Source organism: Callorhinus ursinus, unplaced genomic scaffold (assembly GCF_003265705.2).
Source record: "Callorhinus ursinus isolate GAN/ISIS: 27379988/994484 unplaced genomic scaffold, GSC_fseal_2.0 scaffold12, whole genome shotgun sequence".
Taxonomy (NCBI): Eukaryota; Metazoa; Chordata; class Mammalia; order Carnivora; family Otariidae; genus Callorhinus; species Callorhinus ursinus.
The window spans coordinates 68,740-92,315 of NW_027397074.1; the positions used below are offsets into that span (position 1 = coordinate 68,740).

General features: G+C 41.3%; 1 protein-coding gene across 5 annotated transcripts in view; it reads right to left on the reverse strand.

Moving 5' to 3' along the window:
• The window catches only part of STARD3NL (STARD3 N-terminal like), a 66,015-nt gene that overhangs the window by 10,351 nt on the left and 32,088 nt on the right, over positions 1–23,576 (reverse strand). For 3 of the 5 annotated variants that reach the window (XR_012380158.1, XR_012380159.1, XM_025872706.2), the window contains 7 exons: positions 11,597–11,864; positions 7,774–7,827; positions 6,860–6,937; positions 4,139–4,216; positions 1,732–1,785; positions 1,501–1,618; positions 1,198–1,293 (listed from right to left, as the gene is read on the reverse strand). Coding sequence is in view for 2 of the 5 variants with exons in the window: in XM_025872706.2 (XP_025728491.1) it covers positions 1,198–1,293; positions 1,501–1,618; positions 1,732–1,785; positions 4,139–4,216; positions 6,860–6,937; positions 7,774–7,827; positions 11,597–11,821 (703 nt within the window). In the remaining 3 variants the exon portion in view is untranslated. The remainder of the gene's footprint in view (positions 1–1,197; positions 1,294–1,500; positions 1,619–1,731; positions 1,786–4,138; positions 4,217–6,859; positions 6,938–7,773; positions 7,828–11,596; positions 11,865–23,576) is intronic. The other 2 variants (XR_012380160.1, XM_025872708.2) reach the window with 1 other exon arrangement.

A 23,576-nucleotide genomic window follows, 5' to 3' on the forward strand; every position in this document is an offset into this window, starting at 1 on the left:
GTCCCAGTGGTAGAAACAGGCCAGGCCAGGTCAGGGTTGAGGGCAGTGCAGCCAGCAGAGATGACAGGGTTGGGGGAAAGTCCCTGAGGAAATGCAGAGAACACCCTCCCTAGCAGCCAGCAGGTGGGGGTGCGGTGGGAGAAGCCTTCTCTCCTGTGAGTGGAGAGTAGGAATGCAGAGCAACAGTGTGAAGGGTAGGAAAGCAAGCCGAGCAATGGCTTGAGGGTTTGGGCACGCAATGTTTTCAGCAAAGCTAAGAAGGGAACACAGGGAGACAGTACTGGGAGGTCGGACAACTGGTGAGGTCAAACTGGTGCTTGCTGCCAGGCTAAGGACCATGACTTCCTTAATCCCTTCCGCTAGTGAAGGCTTTTGGGCAGAAGATGTGATCAATGCTGCATTTCCATTAATACTGAAAGTCCACAGATGGATTAGCTGTGAGGTGGACTCCAGCACTGAGCCAGGGTTAAAATCCTATCTCTACCTTTTACTTTTCCAGGGACCCTGCACAAATTATTTCCCCCCTCTGTGCCTCAATCTGTTCATCTCTGAAACAGGAATAATGAGACTTTCACCTCCTAGAGTGGATTCAGGAGCCCCTGGAACAATGCAAGTGCTCTATGTCACATGGCTCTCTGGTCGGGCTGGGAGAGGCTGACTGAGGCAGGGACACAGGAGGCTGGTGCAGGAACCACAGCAGGAAAGGCTGAATGTGGAGGAGACAGGAGGTGGTACAATGCATGAGACCCTGGAGGCAGGAATACAGAGGATGGAAATGGCAGGGGGAGCGATGGGATGGGAGCCCTGAAAAGGGCAGGTCCCCAGGGAGGCTCTGATCTCTGTCATGGGCAACTGGGTGGACTGAGATCCCTCCTCACACTGGGGGGTCCTGGAGGACGGTCAGGTGAGGGGGTGGCAGGGAATAAGAGAGCATCAAGACCCTTCCCCTGCTCTGCCTGTCTTCTGAGATGCACATCGCACGTCACAGGGTCTGTGGCCCTCGGGTACATTTACCTTACACTTTGGGTCTCACCACAGGTCCCACAGCAAGACCACGTCTCAGTTACTGTCGTATCCTCGGTGTCTGCTGCGTTCAATGTCTGCTCAGTGTTTTGAGAGCAGAGGGAGCAGAGAGGGAGGGAGGGCCGAGCTATTGAGTGATGGATGAAAACACAAATGATAATCACATTTTTTTACCTGCTTCAGATTCAGGTGGAGAATAAAACTGACCATCTGAAAGACCACCAGGTATAAGTGCCGCCCTCTCTGAAGCATCCTGAACTATCAGGAGTCCTGGAAGAGAAGAAATTCAGATGCTGGGGCTGATGTCACAATTCTGGTAGCTTCTTGGCAAAGTTAGCCACAATAAAATGCTGTTAACGTTACATTGAAAAGAAGTCTTAGCAAAAAGCTAAGTTCCATTCCAATCAGCACTTCCAGGGTCTTCCTTCTAGCTCAGTCCCTAGCCGCTCTCAGGAGCCTAACCTGGGGGACACTTACTATTTTCCTCTTCTGCCTCTTGAGGTAAGACTTTGAAATCCAGGAACCACGTCTCAATCCAGGCAAGGAGGAATGAAATGATGGGGAGCACGTAGCCAAAAGCCCCTTGGGAGAAAAGCTGGAAGGACAGAGGTGACCAGGAGAGGGAAATGAAGTTACCAGGAGCTCACAATGGAAAATGAAGCTTCGCCATTATAGATGGTAATTGTAAGAAAACGTGGGAGGCTGTACCTTTGAGAGGATCACTTTTGCGAGTAAAAAGGCACTGGTCACTGCTGTCGTCAGCTGAAAGACACATAATCCAGAACCATTCAAATTAGACATTTTACGTGGGGAAGACACCTGCCCCCAAAGACACCTGTCTGAACCAGAAACTCCTAATGCCTGTAAAAGCTCAGCCAGGCCCAGCTCCTGCCCACATCACTGTCTCCGGCCCCTGAACGCGCACTGGGCCAACGTGGGCTTCTTCGTGGCGCCCGATCCCTCCCTGGCTCCTGATGCTCTCCCTCCTCCCAGGGTCTAGCAGGCTAGTGTGCTGGGAACCTAAGTTTTGTCCCCCACTAGGTGCAACTTGCAAAGGCCCTCTCCCCACAGAAGGGATCCCTGAAATGCAGAGGCGGGGCTCCCCCTAGTGGTTGGGAGCCCAGAGATCATCCCACAGGACCTTGTCCCTCATCCCCCAACTAGGGTTCCTAGCAACATGACACCTGCCCAGAGTGATGCCAACAGGAGCCTGACTGACAGAATGGGGTCAGGGGACATCGGGTGTGAAGCTGTGTAAGTATTAACACAGCTGCAGAGTCAGTATTGGTTAGCAAATCACCACACACACACACACACACACACACACACACACACACCCTGCAGCCAGTGAGCTTTCTGCAAGAGGAGGCATTTTACATTCTGACACTAACTAACTTTATAGGCTCACAGTACCTTTTTAGGTACTAGGTTAGTCCTCCTTCCAGCTGGCTGATGCCTCTCTGCAAATGTTTTTAAAAAGAAAAATCAAAAATAATCAAATGGATGTGCTAATCATGATCCATCACTTCATAATTTGGTTAAGATATTGAAGATACTTGTGGTGCCTGGGTGGCTCAGTCGGTTGAGCATCTGCCTTCGGCTCAGGTCATGATCCCAGGGTCTTGGGATCGAGTCCCTCATTGGGCTCCCTGCTCAGTGGGGAGTCTGCTTCTCCCTCTCCCTATGCCTGCAGCTCCCCCTGCTTGTGCTCTCTCTCTCCCTCTCTCTCCCTGACAAATAAATAAAATCTTTAAAAAAATTTTAAAAACTTAAAAAATAGATATTGAAGATACTTTCTAAAAACTCACTGAAAGTCACTCACTCCTCTGGAACAAATACTGAGACAGATGGTCTGACAAACACTAGTGTGCGTTAAGGAGACTCTGGAGTAGAATGCTTCAAATGGGACGGCTATAGAAAACAGAACGGACAATCACAGCAATTTGTTACCAGCAAAAATGTATTCAGGAAAGGGAGTCAAGTCTGGCTAATACTGTCAGCCTACATCTGAGACACATTAGCATGTGGCTCAGCTGATGGTCTGATGTCAGTCCTATGATTCTGTGGATGCTTGGAAGAGAAGCCCCAGGCCGATGTGGCTCCCAGTGGACTGTGTCTTAGGAGAGAGTCTGTCCTCAGCTGGGCTAGCCATGCCGGCACCCACACACACCCCGAGGCCTCACTCGAGAAGCAGGACTGCAGGTATTCCTGAGCAGTTCTCTCCAGCTGGGGGAGCTCAACATTCCCCCCATACACCTGCCTTATTAGAGCTCTCTGAAAGGCAAGTGTTCAGATATCTGCGGAAATGGCAAAAATAATTGAGGCAGAAAGGCTTATAATTCTTTTAACCAGTAAATATTTACTGACAGTGAAGAGCATGTGCCAAAGCTCCGTGACAGATGCAAAGAAACAGAGATGAGCAAAAACACCACCGCCCTTGGGGTGCCTGGGTGGCTCAGTTGGTTAAGCATCTGACTCTTGGTTTTGGCTCAGGTCATGATCTCAGGGTTGAGAGATCAAGCCCCGCATCCAGCTTGGAGCTCAGCAGGGAATCTGCTTCAGGTTCTCTGTCTCTCCCCCTCCCCTTGCATGCTCTCTCTCTCTCTCTCTAAAGTAAATAAATCTTTAAAAACACCACTGCTTTCAGGAAGCCTGAAGGCAACAATAAAAAGGAGCATGGGAACTTTTTCCTTTAATATTGGAGGGAGGGGATAGAATAGCAAGAAAGGCAATTATCAAAATAAGCAGAGAGCGAGTCATGAAAAATTACCAAGCAGTTTCAACCAAAGGGGAAATTTTCCAAGTATCTTTGCAACACAGGTGCTGATCTCAACACTCATTTGCAAAATGAGGTAGAGGGTGTGTTGGTGCTTAGCCAAGAATCACTGTTGGTGCTCTATGTTCCTCATCTGGCTCAGTATCCACTGAGACGAAGCTAGTTACTCACTGACCACTGGAAAGCTGCCCCAGCGTGTTGAACCTACTGAAGGGTGGAGGAAGGGGACTCAGGAGAAGCTAGCAGAGTTCAACCCAGATGAAAAGCACATTTTCTCCCAGCCTATCCCTGTTGTGAGCAGCATCGGAGGAGACAAACCACTCACACAAACATACTCACCGCTATGGCCCACCAATGGCGCAGTCTGCACACAGCATATGCAAGTATTAACACTTTAAATCGAAAAACTGCCAAAAGCTATATTAAAAAAAGAGACAAGATAAGTTTAAAAAAAAAAAAAACAAATAACTGAGTTTTATGAAGAACTCACCAAAGCATCTTTATTATTCTGACTTAACTGAAGACTGGCACTGGGCTGTAGACCTGTATTCAGATCCCTGCTTTAGAATCTGTGCAATGCTGCCCAAATAAGGGTTCAAATTCACATCCCATTATCAACACAAGAATATATAATTACATGTTTTATTTTTCCTTTCTATTTGAGTGCACATATATTTCTGATATCCTTTTAAGACCGGAGAAAATGTTCTGAAAGTTGAGTTTTCCACTCCTGGTACAAACACTCACCTCTGGAAGATACCAGGTTCTTAGTCAAGTCTACCATAAAGCTCTGGGTTGTGGGGGTATTGGGACAGTTCTATCCGAGTAGCTACCACCCAGTTATTTAGGGTGGCTCTGGGACTTTTGTGAAACCTTTTATGTGTATTATTATCCCATGTAATCCCTTCCTCAACAATCCCATGCATCAACTATCATTAATCCCATTATGCACATAAGGTGGATAGAAAAATTGCACAGTCAAACAACTCCTTAGTGAGGAAGCCGGGATTTGAACCCCGGTGGCTGGACTCTACTGAACCACTATGTCACAGCTGTCCTTGTAATTCTCATCTAGCAAGAAATACACATAGAATAAGATTTTACCGATTTTCCTTGGAAGACATGCCTATCGTGGGTAGGGAGAAGTCAGGTGACTCTTGAGCAGTGCCTGAAGGCAGGATTCTTTCTGCCAAAAGTTCCTCACTAATCAAAACTGCTGAAAGGCTGGAGGCTGACAGCCTTTTTGCGGCCATTGACCAGAGGACCAACACTTACGATTCTTTTACGTAAATGAAGGTCACAAGTTAGATTTTGTTTTTAATTTGCTGTTTTCATTAAAAATGTGTTTTCCAACAGTTTATGAACTGTTTAGCCTCTCTATTCATTCCAGCTCTATCCCTGAATTCTGGGTTTGGCAAAAGGGTAAGTCTTCATCAACCCTCTATCTCAAAGTCTCCCAGGTCCTGAGGTTTCCTGGAGGCTGTGTCCATTTCCCAGGCCACACATGCCAGTCCTTCCAGTCTGAACTAATGGGCCCTGCCTATCTGGCCAGTACCACTGACTCCCCAAGCATAAAGGACAGACAACCCTCAGAGATCTGGCTGGTAGATTAGCCTGGTTTCTTGGCTGAGGCTATTTTAAGATAAATTCAGCAAGACAAAGAAGAGAAAAAAGAGAAATCAATCTTGCTATTATATGTCAATAGTTTTAGGAAGAAAGAAATGTCGAGATTTGGGATCTAACATGCTCTGCCCCCAACTTCAATGACCTGGGGTGGGTCAAGACACTGAACCAAAGAAACTCAATTTCCTTGTTTGGAAAAATGAGGGGATTAAATTATATTAGTGGTTTTCCAAATATTCTGTAGTAACCAAACACTTGTTCAACACAATCTTATTGGAAACATACTGTACAGATAAAAACAGAACTACTTGTGTTGAATGGGGCTTATGACAGGGAACCCTAACCTCTATAAAGGAGTCCCACCTCCTTCCCCATACACACTTCTGCAGGCCCCTTCGGAAATAAAACAGCAACAAAAAGCCTTTCTAGTGTAGTTCGAAAACCACTAAAAATATAATTACTCAATCATTAAAATTCTCAGCCAAAAATAATGGTGATGGTAATGACTGCAGACAGTCTCTGAGCATCTAGAATATATCGCTCACTGGGCTAAATGTTTTCCGTGCATTACTTCATTTACTTTTCAGAACTAGGATGATCTCATTTTACATACGAAAAAACTGAAGTTTAGACCCAATATATTAAAAGAAACAGTGACAGTGTTGTGAATCAAACCCAGGTTTTTCTGACTTTAAGGGTCCTGCTCTTAAACCACTCTGCATAAAGCTTCTAAAGGTAGTGAAGAAAGTAGGTAAACTGAATTTAGAGGAATTCACTGTGAATATTGCCTACACTGCATGTAACACAATGTTAGGATCTGATTTACTTACATCATCAACTATAAAGAGATACCAGGGAGATGTACCAAGCCCAGTGAGAGTCACAGTGTGTCCTAGAAAGATTGTAAGCATTCCTTTGAATGAAATGAAGCCCTCATCAACAGAGAATTGCATATGTGCAATTTTGCAACTGGCTGATGTTGCCCAGGATTACCAAAAGATCACTTTCCTCAAAAACTCCAATTATAGAAAAACTAAAACACAGTATTTAAAAGTACTCTTGGAAATCTATCTCAAGGCAGAAAAGGAATGGCATTTTCATAGTGTTATTATATAAAAAGGGGAATTTTCCTGTTAGTGATTAGGGTATGTCGCTGGCTTCTATGAAAAGAATAAAGGCTCTCCTCCAAGAAAAGCAGAATGGCTCCTTCTGCTGCCCTTCCTTGTTTCTCACTAATCATGTCCTTCCTTCCTGTGACCAGACAGTTTCTTACAAAGAAGAGTGTACGGACTGGGCCAGAAACTGAGGAAAAGGAAGGCCAGTGTTCGAGAGAGGGAACGTGAATGGCATAGAACATGGGATCTTTTCGGAGGAAATTTACCTGCTGGTTACAGATTCATCATATCTGAAATGAAATGTAAAACAGGAAATACTTACGAATATATCAAAATAAGAGGAGTAGTAGTCATACTGCACCACCTCCTTCTCTAATGTGTTCTCAATGCCTCCATTCACCTGGGAAAGAGAGTGAGAAGTAAAAATGAGAGATTCACACGTGAAAACAATACAAGAACACATACAAGTCAGGTTTTGTAAGCACTTTTCTACCTACCTTCTCAGAAGCCTGTAATGTTGAAATAGGAGGAACAAAACACTCCTAACTCTAATAGAAAAATGCTGAAGAGCATTTCCCACTTCAACTCTGAATTCATTCATTCGACAAATACAAATGCATAATGAAAAGTAATGCTTTGTTTGTAGTTCCTATTTTGGCAAACTAAAATGTTTAAAAAAACGATTCTTTTTCTCTTCTAAGATAAAGTCTTCAATCAAACCAATGTATAATTTTAAGGAAGACAATTCACATTCATCCAGCTCTGCCCTCACTGTCTGACCACCCTCCAAGTTTCAGCTCCTGGATGGCCAACAACTCCTCTGATCTTAGCAAAGATCAATGACACGAGATACAAGTGTGGATATTCTCTCTGGTTTTTCTTTTTTATTTGCTCCTGGCATTTGAAAATCCTGCACTCTCATCAACTTTCATAAAAATTTTTAATTTGATAGATAATGAAATAAGGGACAGACCAGACCTACAATCGTATGTGCAGAAGTTACAGTAAGTGATGAAAATCAGACCTAAGACGACAAACTTTCTGTCCTCTCCCAATTCTCCTATCAAGATGACTTTTAAGTGAGCAAGTTCAGAACTCTACGTATTACACTTACAGAAAATATTAAAAAAAAAACAAAACAAGTAATGGAATGTGTGTCCGACAGCTCACGCAGCAGCCAAGCAGACACTAGACCAGTCAGGGATTAGGAAGCATGACATGCAACAGTAAATTCACCTTTCCAATTTGGAGTACAGACATTGTTTGTCCTGGCAAACTGATGGAGATGATCTGAAAAAAGGACAAAGTGAAGGGCGATGGACCCAAGACCTGGATAAAGGGGGAGAAAATTAATAAGGAACACCTTTGCAAGGCCTGTGAATTGGTCAAACTGGAATTAAAGTTGCCACAAGGAAAGGATCCTCTTGGCTTGGAAACCTTTACAAGTATTTATATTTGTTATTCAAATGAAAGTATGCCATAAAACACCATTGGGTACTTTAAAAATCCCTTAAGGAGGTTTAGATTTCTGCATAATTTGTGCAGATTGCCTATTGACCTGCTTGAATATAGATCTTTACAAGCGAATAGAACAGAAAACTTGGGAACAAAGAGAAATAATTATTAAAAGCCAACCAACTAATGTAGTCTTATCACTGTGGCTCTCCAGACTAAGGAAACTTAGCACTGTCCAAAATATTAAAAGAATGATTATTCCAAATGACCTATAGCAAAGAGGGGTTCTCTACTGCAGAGACTACCCTCCTGGCTGAGAGAACAGCAGTCAACCTGCTGATACAGTTCTTCAATAAACAGCCAGTAGAAAAAGGCTTTCCATGGTATCTGCACACTTTAAAAGACCCTGATTGGGGGAGGGAGGGCTGAGTGGCTCAGTCAGTTAAGTAGCCGACTCTTGTTTTCAGCTCAGATCGTGATCTCAGGGTTGTGAAGTCGAGCCCCGCATCGGGCTCCACACTCAGCATGGAGTCTGCTTGGGATACTCTCTCCCTCTCCCTCTGGCTCTCCCCCAGCTTGTGTGCTCTCTCTCTTTCTCTAATAAAGAAATAAAATCTTAAAAACAAAACAAAATAAAATAAGACCCTGGTTTTGTGTTGCCTAAATTTAAATAGAAAAATTTAAAATCTACATCTGTAGCTTAAATTTGTACTCTAAATTCCTATTTCAAACTCTTTGTCTCAAGATGTGCCCCGCACAGACTCATCTTTAGTTTCTCATGGAGCCTCCTCTCCCTGTTCTGACGGAGCTGGTCCTGATCTCCTATGTTCCATCACTAGAGAGCCTAAGCTTCGTTTCTGGATACCAAGGATGATAAAACCACCCTATCAATAAGTCTATTAGCATACTTATTTTTGAGTATGTCTCTCAGATCAGCTTTTTCCTTGCTACTCCCATCACCCTACACAGACTCCTTTCATAGCTTCAGAGCCAATCTGTCCCTAATGATTTACAGAGATAGACCACAAAAGTAAAGGGATGGCGTGCAGTGAAAACCCCAGGTCAGGACTGACAATCTAAAACAAAAAGAACTAGAAATTGAACGTTAAAAAAAAATTTAAAAATAAAAAAAAATAAAACCTTGCTAAAAAAAGTCAAGATGTGCTATCCTAAAGATCATATGTTCTTGTATGATCTTTTTATTTTACAACTGGGGCAACTGACAGTCCGTGGAAAAGTGAGTCTTAAAACACATTTCTTAATCTGAAAAGACATATACACCCTGTGTTTACTGCAGCATTGTACAATATCCAAGATATGGAAGCAACTCAAGTGTCCATCAGCAGATGAACAGATAAAGAAGATGTGGTGTACACACACACACACACCCCCCAGAGTATCAGCCATAAAAAAGAATGCGATCCTGACATTTGCAACAATGTGGATGGACCTAGAGGGGATAATGCTAAGTGAAATAAGTCAGTCAGAGAAAGACAAATACTAAGTGATCTCACTCACATGTGGAATTTAAGAAACAAGACAAATGAACAAAGAAACAAGAAACAAACAAAAAACAGACTCTTAAATACAGAGAACCAACCGATGGTTGCCAGAGGGGAGGTTGGGCGGGGTGATAGGTGAAACAGATAGGATTAAGAGCTACAAACTTCCAGTTACAAAATATATGTCACAGAGATGAAACATACAGCATAGGAAATACAGTCAGTGAGACAGTAGTAAGGTTGCTTGGTGACAGACTACACTGATTGTGAGCACTGAGTAATATACAGGAATGCTGACTCATTATGTTGTACACCTGAAACTAAGGTAACACTGTATGTGTTCATTATACTTTAATAAAAAATTAAACAGAAATACATTTCCTAATTGCTACGTCTGGTGATTTTTCATTTATAACATGTTGCACACAGATGAAAACTGATCCCCTCTGATGAACACCAATCCCCCCTGATGCACAAAAATAGCATGCAGTCCACTTCACTTCCATTTCAATGTCATTGAAGCAGTAAGAAAGGAGGGAAGTGAGTGTGATCCATGAACCCCACCACAGCTCCACCCCATGACTTCCCTCACTTAAAAGCAGGGAGTGATATTAGTGGTAAACCAATAAATGCTTTGATTTTCCGCTGTCACTAAGCTGCTATGCTTTCCTGTTAAAAGATGTATTAGTAGGGGCGCCTGGGTGGTTCAGTTGGTTAAGCGTCTGCCTTCGGCTCAGGTCATGATCCCAGGGTCCTGGGGCTGAGTCCCACACTGGGCTCCCTGCTCCCTGGGAGCCTGCTTCTCTCTCTTTCTCTCTCTGTCTCTCATGAATAAATAAATAAAATCTTTAAAAAAATTAAAAAATAAAAAATAAAAAAAATAAAAGATGTATTAGTTTTGGGCGCCTGGGTGGCTCAGTTGGTTGAGTGACAGCCTTCAGCTCAGGTCGTGATCCTGGAGTCCTGGGATCGAGTCCCGCATCGGGCTCCCTGCTCAGCAGGGAGTCTGCTTCTCCCTCTGACCCTCCCCCCCTCATGTTCTCTCTCTCTCATTCTCTCTCAAATAAATAAATAAAATCTTAAGAAAAAAAAAGATGTATTAGTTTTGAAAACACAGTTTTTAGTTTTGAACACATTACTCTTTTGAAATATATATTAACTTAAATATTGTCTTTAATGTATATATGCAGAATAATAAAAAGAGATACTCTAAATTACTGTGTCCTATCACTGGCTTGTTTGGTTTAAACAATTCTTGCCTGTGAGGAAAGCATTCTGGAAGAGTTACCTATTTGCTGGTAAGGAATATAAATAGAGCCAACCACGGCTTTGGGGGGAAACAGACATATTGGGTTAAATAAAATATATTATTAAAATATATTTCACCTGTTTATTTTTACCTTTATTAATGTAGCAACTAGGGAACTTAATCATTTGCGAGGCTTGCATTATATTTCCATTGGACAGTACTGGCCTAGACAATTATTTGGCAATATAACCGCAAAGACCTGATAAGATGGAGATGAACCTCCAAATGGTTCTAGAACTTTTTTTTCAATAAAATATGAAAAATCTCTTTGTGAAAAAGTAAAGAATAAATGTATGAAAAATCTTAAACATGGAGATTAGAAAAGTAGATGTAACATCTAAAACATATTCCAGAGGCATGCTACATTTTCTGGAGCAAGAAAAGGGCCAGGAAATAAACACTTTTGCCTTTGTGGGCCAATATTCAACTCAACTACTCAGCACAAAAGCCAGCCATAAACAATAGGTAAACAGATGGGCAGGGCTGTGTTCCAATAAAGCTTTATAAAAACAGGCCAGCTGAATTTGGCCCCCAGGCTGTAGTTTGCTAACTCCTGGTATAGAGCAAAACACCACAAATTCAAATTTCAAAGTGAGTTCTAAATGAACTAGCTTTGCTTTAAAACATGACAGTACAGAACAAGAAAAGTCAAAATCAGGTGGAAAAGAGAAATATTGCCTCTGGAAAAAAGATGGAATTCACTAAATGAGACGGAAATGATGAGAAAAATAAGAAAATTGTTTCTTGTCTGTGGAAACAATTCTTATATAAAGTCATGGGCAAAATCACTTACATTTAACTCTATTATCCAGAGTAATGTTACAAATAAGAGGTCAAAGGTGACAAACAAACAGAAAGTCCTCCTGACATCAGATATGCCTTTCTTCTCCCTTCCTTCGTAAGACTCGATCCTGGCCATGAGGTGTGTGGGGTTGATGGAATGAACGTCGCGCAAAGAAGTGTGAGGGCTCTGACTCCCTGTGAGAGCGCTCTCCATGTCTTCTTGCAGGGGGTTCATCCTGGAGGAGGGGTAAAGGAGCCTTTCTCCAACTTCACCATCCCTAGAGAGAAGAGAGCTTTGTGTTAAATTAGAGCTCACCTAAGACCACCATGCTACCCCCACCACAGGGCAACTGTTTCTCTGAGCAACAGTGTCTTAACTGAAGACATTTCTTCTGATGAAGACATAAACAGAAAGTGAAGAGAAGCAATCCTTGATGTTATCAATCAATATTACAAAAGAGCTGTTACAGAAATGAATGAAATAAAGAAGAATGCAAATTTACAGAATTAAAGAGAGAAGACAGGATGCTAACCACATCAAGAAAGGTCTCACTGATAACCTGGAGATGGCCGGTTCCTTTGCTGGGCCCCGGAGAAAACCTCTCCAACTCTGTGTTGTTACTCCTGAACCAGGAAACCATTTCCTGAAAGCTCCCCAGAGGGCATGTAACCAGAATGTGTAAATGAGACAGGAAAAACATGTTTCCTAAAGAGGAATTGCTTTCCACCAAAAGTATCTAATAAGCTGATTTTAGCATTTCCCCATCACCTAATGAATAAGCATGTTTCCAGGTCTCTTCTTGGGAAAAAAGTACATCCCCCCCCCCACAAAGTTCAGCATTATACAAATACCTCTGTGCTAATTAAATAGGTTACAGCTCTATCTAGAGATCCAGGAACTCCTCTCCCCAAGACCAAGATGTGCTTCTACAAGTAAAAGATTAGTAATCTAAGTGGTCTGATCTCATGGATGACGCAAAGTCATCAAACAGTATGGTCGGTGATATTATTGTTTGCCAAATATTCCTGTTTCCCTCCTAGAGCATTTCTCCCCATGGGAGATTCTATACCCCTGGTTCTACCGACTTCATGTGCCTTTCTTTGGCCAATGGAATGCAAGCAGAAGTTTGGGTGCCACTTGCATCCAGATCTAGGAACCATGCACTTGTTCTTGCTTTTGCCACAGCAACTGGCAATGGCCAGATAAAGAGCATTTTCAAGGTGGGTAAAACAGAATTTGGAAACAGACTGCTGAGGTTTCCCTAAAGCACTGTGGTCCTGCTTGGTCCTGTCATAGTCCAGAACTGTCTCCTTAATAGAACTTCTCTCCTTTCCCACATTCAGGAACAAAAGTCCTTCCCACATTTTCATACAATGTGGTGATAAAATGACATAACATTTTGGAAAGCAATTTGGTTACATGAACTAAGATGCTTTAAAATATTCATACTTCTTGGGCTAGTAAATCTACTTTGCAAATCTAAAGAAAATGAACTGTAGACCTTCAGGACAAAAACTGATCTGTCATTACAGGTCGGCTTAGTGATTACCTTTGAGCAAGAGGGAGGGAAGAGTGACTAGAGCTCATAAGTTTGGTCAAATTCCATTTCTTGGCCTGAGTAGTGCTAGCATGGCTATGCTCACTTAGTGATAATTTACTGATGTAGGTAGTAGTTTCAGTGGTGTGATTTGTGAAGATTCAAAATACTGTACACTCAGGTACATGTACACATATAGGAATTGTGTATGTGTCTCTGTGAAGTAGACTTTATCATTATATATCTATAATAGTTCCAACTAGAAAACAATCTAAGTATCTAACAAAAAGGGATTAGATAAATCATAGTACAGCCACAGTAGTCATTACAATACTTAGTATAACTTAGAAAACTGCTTGTTATAATAGTAACTAAAATCTGAATATTAAACAGAACACAGAGGGCGCCTGGGTGGCTCAGTTGGTTAAGCGACTGCCGTCGGCTCAGGTCATGATCCTGGAGTCCCGGGATCGAGTCCCGCATCGGGCTCCCTGCTCAGCAGGGAGTCTGCTTCTCCCTCTGACCCTCTTCCCTCTCGTACTCTCTCTCTCTCATTCTCTCTCTCTCTCAAATAAATAAATAAAATCTTAAAAAAAAAAAAAAAAAACAGAACACAGAGTTTGTTCACAATTTTGTAAAAATAAAACCAAATTTTTAGAGGAATGTACCTATGAAACATACCAAATGTTAATACTGATTATCTCTGCCTGATATTATATGCCCTCCTGCATTTACCTTTTCCATATTTTCAGACTTCCTATTTTGCACATACAGTATTTACAACAGGAAGGATTAAATTCAAATGTAAAATTGTTATATTCCTGGACGGATGCCTCAGGACTTTATGAGGCCCTTCCCTCCCTTCTCAACACATCTGGGTGACAGTAGATAACCGCATCTTGGACATTTTGAAAAGTTCAATAGGAGTCCACTTCAGTGCCTTGTTTTTTTGTTTTGTTTTTTTTTAAAGATTTTATTTATTTATTTGACAGAGAGAGAGAAAGAGACAGCAAGAGAGGGAATACAAGCAGGGGGAGTGGGAGAGGGAGAAGCAGACTCCCCGCCAAGCAGGGAGCCCAATGCGGGGCTCGATCCCGGGACCCTGGGATCATGACCTGAGCTGAAGGCAGACGCTTAACGACTGAGCCACCCAGGCACCCCCACTTCAGAGCTTTGTAAAATAAAATATAAAATTCCAAAACTCGAAGCATTTCTACACAATTTCTTTCTCAATGAGATCATTACCATCCTAAGGGAAGGAATACCAATGGCATATTCCCCAGTACAGCTGCTCTTAAAAACAAAGCTTGCAAAACACGAAATTTATCTTCCAGGCTTCTAAGAGTTAATTCTGGACAGTGAGTAAAAAGGAGTGTAACTGTGTTTTCTGTGATGAAACACACATTTCAAAGTTCAAAAAGATACCGGAGTCGCTCTCTAAATTTAAACCTGGATAAATATAGACATATTTCTATAACCATGCATTCTACAGTAAGAAAAAGCAATCCAAGTAGTTTTTAAGCCAATCTAATATCCTATTAGCAAGTATATATAAAAATTAATTTAAATTCTGAAGTCTACTAAACTGTATAGACCATCCAACAAATTCATAACTGAAACTCGGGGCTGTTTTTAGGAAGAAAATAGCTTCCGAGGTAATTAGATCATTTTCTAGTGTCATCCATTCCTCCTTCCCTGAGCCCACTCCTCATGAATAAAAAATGGTAACAAAGCAAAACACCAACCATAGAAATCTGAGGCTATTTCAAACTAAAACATGACATCATACAATGGTATACAACTGCCTTGAGAAATGAAAATCATTACATTGTTTTTCAGATGCATGCACAGAACTGCTAACTAGCTAGAATTTATAGATATTTGCATACTTTCAACAATAGTTATCCAAAGCACAGATTGTTGTGAGCGGACTCCTAGCAGATTGATCCCTCCCTAGGACAGAGGAACTTTTAAAAGGGAAAGAGAGCCTCCTTTAAATGTATAAAAGAAAAGGAAACTACATAAAGACCCTTTCTGCTCTACAATCATAGGACTTCATGCTAACCTTGTCCTGCCAAAAGATTCAAGTGTGAATTCCTTCAGGAAGACTTCACTGAAATGCTCCCCACATTCTAATCCCTGGCAGGGTCAAGTACATCTCCTCCAAGTTCCCCTAGGACTTGTGGATATGCCACTTCTTGCTTACTACAATGTGCCCTAATTATCCATTCATTCACCTGTCTCTAGTCAGTGTGCTCTGTGAAGGCCTTGAATTTGATTTGCACACTCCTGTACCCCAGGAACCACCACAATATACGGCACACAGCAGGAACAAAACAACTGGTTGACTAATTTAATTCTACCATCTATCACAGAGACCAGCAGAGTTGGCTTTCAAAATTCTCTGAATTGAAGAGACCACAACTACTTTTTTCTAAGGAAGAGCGTGGATATTCTTCCAGATGTAATTTTGGAAGTATTAAATATTCAGTTCTTGGTACTGAGAACCTCTCTGGGGTTGGCTTAAGGAAGACTAAGCCTCTCTAAAGAGCGTGTTAAGCACTGATTAGCTATATGCACAGGAACCTAAATCTACAATTCAAGATTTATTCCAACCGTGGGGAAAGTATGGGGGATGAGGAGTGGGGCAGAGAATTATTAAGAAAAAAAGAAAAACATCTCCTTATCTTTTTCTGGGATTTGTGTGAGGAAATGAGAATCTCCTTTTGTTATTTCAGTTTTTGAAAATGAGATTCATGTCTTCCTCTTTAGATGAATAACTATCTTCCTCTGTACTCTAAAATTAGCCAGCTATTTCTACAATTATGCTGTATTAACAACTGCCCCAAATTCAGTGGCTTAACACAATCTACATTTATCCTCAAGCCCACGGGTCTACAGGTTGCCTGAAGTTCAGCTGCTCCAGTGGGGGCTCAGCTAGGCAACTCTGCTCCTGGGGGCAGCAGAACTCGGCTTCAAACTGTGTGTTGGATCTAGATCTGATCTTTATCTTCCTCCTTGGACCAGGACTATCTGGGTCATGTTCTTTTCACAGCAAGTGGCAAGACCACAGGAGACAAGCTAGAACATGTAAATACATTTAAAATCTCTGTATACATGATGTCTGTCCTATTCTATCAGCCAAAGTATAGCTCAAGGCCAGGCCCAAGGCAGCAGAGCTCGCATGTACACTCCACTCAAAGAGAAGGAGAACGTAAGTGCATATTTGATTAATTTTCCAATCTAGCATAGCTATCAATGTTCTAAACCCGGGGTTGACAAACTATAGCCTGTTTTTGAGTATCAGGTTTTATCAGAACACCACCCCCACCATTCTTCTGGTCTATGGATGCTGTCACACTAAGACGGCAGAGGTGAACTGCCCCACCAGAAACCATACTTTACTATGGGCATTTTTCTAGAAAGAGAGATTACTGCTTTCATTAGCTTCACAAAGGAGACCCAAGCGAGATTTAGAGTTGTTTAGATTAGCAAAAATAGGCTAATGATGAATATTCATTTTTCCAATGCATACTCTGATTGTATGACTGGCAAAAACCTATAATTCATTCTAATTTTTCCACTGGTTGCTCTGGTGACACCACAGGTTAGGGATACACCGTATGTCGGCTCCCCTGGGGCCACTTCAGCAGTGCTTACAGCATCAACATGCTGCTCTTTGACTTAATTCTCTTTCCTTAATTCCACACTACCAGAATTGGAGAAGAATTCTGTCCCATCTGTTGACAGCTTCTTAAATGATGCTATCCTTCCCACGTGGAAAAAAATAAAAAAATAAATAAATAAAAGGAACTAAGATCCTTTCTGCTTCCAAGAGGACTGGCTTACATCTTTGGGATTCTTCTATGGCACTCATCCCCAGGCTGGGTGCGAAGCTGAGCCAGAACTTCAACTCCATCTGCTTCAGCACAGAATTGATACTATCCAGATGGTAAAAGCAGCTGCTCTGAGCGCTGGCTACCACTGCTAGTGTCGTACAGAGTCCCACAGTTTCTTGTACCTTCCTACGAGGAGTAGAGAGAGGCTCTGGGCACCCACTGGTGGCATCAAACCACTTCTTTCAACCCAACCACCCAGCCTCCTTCTCGGTACTACTTCTGGCAACAGCCAGGACATTGTATGTTCTCCTCGAACAGAGTGTCAGGATAACAGACACTAAAACCATTTAATTCAGACAGACTTTAGTCATCACCTTAACCAAAGGCCTAGGGAGCAGAGTTGGCTTATAGACATGTTTTGCTTCGTCTTGCACAGTATTGCTCAAGATTTTGAATTAACTGCTAACATTTTCATGTAAAAATCCAGACTTCCAGCTTTTCTTGAAGAGTTAAAAATAGAATCAGTAGGCCTACATTTCCTTACCATAACAATAAAGCCCTGAAGGTGCTGACCTCTTTAGAGGTGGTATGATGCACTTTCCACTTGGCCTCAGTTTTTCCTGGAGGCATGTGAGTTTGCCACTCTGATCTATTTCCACTCCCTTGTTTTAAAGGCAAAGAGATGCATTAACACCTGAAGACTGTCTCATCATATTGCTTCAAAGTTTTCTTCATCTTTGTTATCAAAGTTATTCTTGCCTATAAAATTAATGCATGTTTAAAGATTTTAAAAAAAGAAGAAAGAATCTGAGGCCTATGTGGATTATAGGGACGTGCCCATCTAAGAGATGTTTTAAGATATATTTTAGGATTAAAACTCAGGTCTTCTACTTCTTCCCTCTCTGTCACTCAGCCTCCTCCCAGGTAACTAGAAGGAAATAGAAGGGACATCAGCAGGTGTTTAAATGGACCTGGGGATGCAGGCATTGAATCTGAGAGTCCTAAAGACACAGGCTGCCTCAGCTGTGCCCACTCTATCCTAGGACTGGGTTTCTTTGGGAGCAGGGGGCAACCCGAGCTGGCTATCCTCTAGCAAGGCCCACACAGGAAAAGACCTAGTTTACGATGGTAGAAGTCCTGTCTAGAGCCTAAAGGTTCCAAGATGAAACAGCCAGAACTGGCGAATGGGAATACTGAGGAAATAACCTCACATTTACAAAAACACCTTGCTAGTAAGAGAAAGAGGCATGGTAACTAAGAAACATAGAGGCTTTAAAAAATAAATATACACAGAAAGAGAGAATATGGGAAGGAAGCTATAGCTAATTTGAAGTATCAAAAAACAGAGTAAAACAACCTTCATATTTTAAGGATATCAGTATGAGATGAGCAAAGTTCTGCCACGCCTAAGAAGAGCCGAATATCCCACACGTCAAATTCAATCAATTATTAACCTTTCATAAAATAAAAATTTCTACTTAATGTTGCTTAAATGAAGCTGCTTATATTTTTTAAAACCTCCAAAGTTGTTTGTAGATGAGATTTTTTTTTTTTAAGATTTTTTATTTATTTGACAGAGAGAGAGACAGCCAGAGAGAACACAAGCAGGGGGAGGAGGAGAGGGAGAAGCAGGCTTCCCGCAGAGCAGGGAGCCCGATGCGGGGCTGGATCCCAGGACCCTGGGATCATGACCTGAGCCAAAGGCAGAAGCTTAATGACTGAGCCACCCAGGTGCCCCAGGATAAGATGTTCTAAACAAAGGAAAAAGTATGATTCATTGTCCTGTACTTCTTCATGTTGTTGATTCTACCCTGGAAAGTAAAGGCCCGGTAGAACGCTGATGAAAGTGGCTTTAGAAAGATTGGCAGGGGACAAAGTTAAGGAGTTGATGCCTTTGTGCAACACTTCAGCTTCCTGAGCTAGAGAACCAGCATTACAAAGCACTACAGGAAGTTTAATAAAACCAAGACCAAACCAACCTTTTTTTGGGCAAATTGCCCACTACCACTATGTTCACATTTCAAAACAGTCTTGGCTTACTTTATGCCATATAAGCTCCAAACTAAATACAGTGTCTAAAAATATTTCTACAATCTAGGCTATTGGATTGTATTTTACTATCTTTTGTTTCAGGTTTTTACTTAAATTCTAGTTAACATACAGTGCAATACTGGTTTCAGTGCTTCATCACTTACATACAACACTCAGTGCTCATCACGAGTGCCCTCCTTAATGCCATCATTCATCTAGCCCATCCCTCGCCCACCTCCCCTCCAGCAGCCCTCAGTTTATTCTATGCAACCATCAAAAAGAATGCGATCTGGCCATTTGCAACAACGTGGATGGAGCTAGAGAGTATTATGCTGAGCGAAATAAGTCAGTCAGAGAAAGATAAATACCATTATGATCTCACGCATATGTGGAATTTAAGAAACAAAACAGATGAATATTGGATTGAATTTCAAAATACCTATCACATTCAAATTAGCAGTTGAAATAAGAGGAAGTCACCGGATAGAGAGACACAACAGGAGATTACCAGATAGAGAAATCTGGGGCCAAAAATCAGTTATTGTAAACAAGTGAAAAATTCTATAAAACATTTAAATAACATCACCCTATTGTTCAGTACAAATAAAAAAATAAAAAAAAACCTCTCCTCAGTCAAGGAGTCAAATTTTGCCAGTAGATCCCTATTAATTTGACAACTGAGTGAAATATTTAAAAAAGAAAAAGAAAACAATGCATGCGCATGTACAAAAGTCTGCAAGGCTTTTTACAGATCTGCCCATATCATCAGGGCTACAATGAGGGAGCAGAAGGGAGAACTGTGAAACAAAGTAATACTGCTCTCTGAGAGTTCAACTATAAATTCAACACAGAATGAATCAGAGTAGAGTACGGTGTCCCTAAAGAAGCAAAATGGTTAGCAGGCCAAGATAGGAGGACATTGACAGGACATGTGTTCAGCTCTCAAGAGTGGAAGAGAAAATGTGCCCACCAGAAAGGGGATGGGCCAGCCCAGAAAGTACAGGAACAGGAGTGTCACAGCAAATGGAAGCTGTGCCTAGCCTGGCATCTTCAAGTGGGAGGACCTTGCCTGTTGGATTTCAAGCATCTCCAGTCCGTGGGCCAGATTATTCCTATGATTATATAATGGCGCAAGGGTATCATCAGTGGCCTTTGTCACTGAACAATTTAATAATTCCCTGCATGCCTCCCACCACCTTTTTAAAATTCTGTTTCTTATTAAAATGTCATAGTGTAGGTAGAGAAACAAGAAACCAATCAGCTCGAAATAAACACTCAGTCTACATAGCGGATGCCGTGTTCACTGCAGATTTTGAGATGTGAGTTGACCCACGGGAGGCAGAGCCACTCTCCACGGGGCTCTGGAAACAGATGGTGACAAATCAGGTTTCTTGGTCAACAGGAAAGAGGGCTGGACTATAACACTAACAAAGTCAGTGTGATGCCACTGAGAAACTTTTGGGGAAGTGGATGTGGATGTCTCCTGATGACCCGCAAAAGCATTGCTCTTTGAGAACTCCTAGAGACACCATTCAGATACCACCTTCCTGACAGTCATCTTTAAATATTAGCATATTTTGTGTATCATAGGCAAGTGGTGACATTCCAAAAACAAAAGAGAATTACAGAAAGTTGTACTTCACTTCACTTCAGTATTCTTCCACTATCTCTTTATAAACTCACATGATGAACAACAGTGGTGACAGTGGACATCCCTGTCATGTTCCTGACCCCAGGGGAAAAGTTCTCAGATTTTCCCCCACTGAGGATGATATTTGCTGTGGGTCTTTCGTATATGGCTTTCATGATTTTGAGGTATGTTCCCTTAATCCCTACATGGTGGAGGGTTTTTATCAAGAAAGGATGATGTATTTTGTCAATTGCTTTTTCTGCATCGTATTGAGAGGATCATATGGTTATCCTTCCTTTTATTAATGTGGTGTATCACATTGATTGATTTGTAGACTTACATACAATTATCAATAATTTTCTACAGGTAACATCAAAAACTAATGATGTATTGTATGATGACTAACATAACATAATAAAATAAAATAAAAAAATAATTTTCTGTAAGTAAATTATTAAGAGGACCACAGTTACCAGGCTCAAAACACAGCTAGAATAACTGAACTTGACTTTGTAATGGTAATACAGTACATTTGCTTTTTTTATAAAATCTGACTTACAAGTATTTGATTGTATATGAATTAGTATATGATTACTAATTCATAACCACTAAAAAGTAGGGGAAGTTCAGCTAACGGTTCTTAATAAGTACGTAGATTCTGACACATCCATTCCTCCAAACTAGGCAAGTATAGCTAATATTTGGATTTCTAAAAGTTGAGAAGTATAATACATTTGAAATCAGGCTTAAGATTTAACACTCAATATCAATAACATGTGCCTTAACAGAAAGAACAGAGAAAAAATCCATCTTAAAAATGAAGAAAATGTAAATTTACCTCCTATGCAATGATTAATGCTGCAAAATGTATGGTTATGTTACAGTATATTCATAAAAGAAATATCATTACAAGGTATGAGAGGTAGCCTGTTGCATTCTTTCAGAAATTTACTATACTGTTTCAATGTGTTAAGTACCTTGTTGTAAAGTACAATTTTAAGTCTAGAATGCATTATTTTCCTGACATATTTTTCATTATAATATATACTGTATGCTATTGTAACAGTTTTATTAAATGCTTATATTTTAATCAAACATATAAAAAAAGCTAAGAAAATGATAGATTATAATCAAAATGGAAGCACTGACAGTATACTTTTTCCATTATTTTTTAATTTTAAGTTTTTTATTGTTATGTTAATCACCATACATTACATCATTAGTTTTTGATGTAGTGTTCCATGAGTCATTGTTTGTGCATAACACCCAGTGCTCCACGCATAACATGCCCTCTTTAATAGCCATCACCATCTAAACCATACCCCCAACCCCCTCCCCTCTAGAACCCTCAGTTTGTTTTTCAGAGTTCATCGTCTCTCATGGATCGTCTCCCCTCTGATTTCCCCCCCTTCATTCTTTCCTTCCTGCTACCTTCTTTTTTTTTTTCCTTCACATATATTGCATTATTTGTTTCAGAGGTACAGATCTGTGATTCAACAGTCTTACACAATTCACAGCATTCACCATAGCACATACCCTCCTCAATGTCTATCACCCAGCCACCCCATCCCTTCCACCCCACCCCCATTCCAGCAACCCTCAGTTTGTTTCCTGAGATTAAGAATTCCTCATATCAGTGAGGTCATATGATACATGTCTTTCGCTGATTGACTTATTTCACTCAGCATAACACCCTCCAGTTCCATCCACGCCGTTGCAAATGGCAAGATCTCATTCTTTTTTTTTTTAAAGAATTTATTTATTTATTGGACAGATAGAGAATAAGCACAAGTAGGCAGAGAGGTAGGCAGAAGGAGAGGGAGAAGCAGGCTCTCCACTGAGCAGGGAGCCAGACGTGGGGCTCAGTCCCAGCACCCCAGGATCATGACCTGAGCTGAAGGCAGCCGCTTAACCAACTGAGCCAACCAGGTGCCCTAAGATCTCATTCCTTTTGATGGCTGCATAATATTCCATTGTGTATATATACCACTTCTTCTTTAGCCATTCATCTGTCGATGGACATCTTGGCTCTTTCCACAGTTTGCCTATTGTGGACATTGCTGCTATAAACATTGGGGTGCATGTACCCCTTCGGATCCCTACATTTGTATCTTTGGGGTAAATACCCAGTAGTGCAAATGCTGGATCGTATGGTAGCTCTATTTTTAACTTTTTGAGGAACCTCCATACTGTTTTCCAGACTGGCTGCACCAGCTTGCATTCCCACCAACAGTGCAGGAGGGATCCCCTTTCTCCGCATCCCCGCCAACATCTATCATTTCCTGACTCGTTAATTTTTGCCATTCTGACTGGTGTGAGATGGTATCTCATTGAGGTTTGGATTTGGATTTCCCTGATGCCGAGCGATGTTGAGCACTTGTTTATGTGTCTGTTGGCCATTTGGACGTCTTCTTTGGAAAAATGTCTGTTCATGTCTTCTGCCCATTTCTTGATTGGATTATTTGTTCTTTGGGTGTTGAGTTTGAAAAGTTCTTTATAGATATTGGATACTAGCCCTTTATCGGATATGTCATTTGCAAATATCTTCTCCCATTCTGTCGTTTGCCTTTTGATTTTGTGGACTGTTTCTTTTGCTGTGCAAAAGCTTTTTATCTTGATGAAATCCCAATAGTTCATTTTTGCCCTTGCTTCCCTTGCCTTTGGCAATGTTCCTAGGAAGAAGTTGTTGCAGCTGAGGTCGAAGAGGTTTTTGCCTGTGTTCTCCTTTAGGATGTTGATGGACTCCTGTCTCACATTTAAGTCTTTCAACCATTTGGAGTCTATTTTTGTGTGTGGTGTAGGGAAATGATCCAGTTTCATTCTTCTGCATGTGGCTGTCCAATTTTCCCAACACCATTTGTTGAAGAGACTGTCTTTTTGCCATTGGACATTCTTTTCAGCTTTCTCAAAGATTAGTTGACCATAGAGTTGAGGGTCCATTTCTGGGCTCTC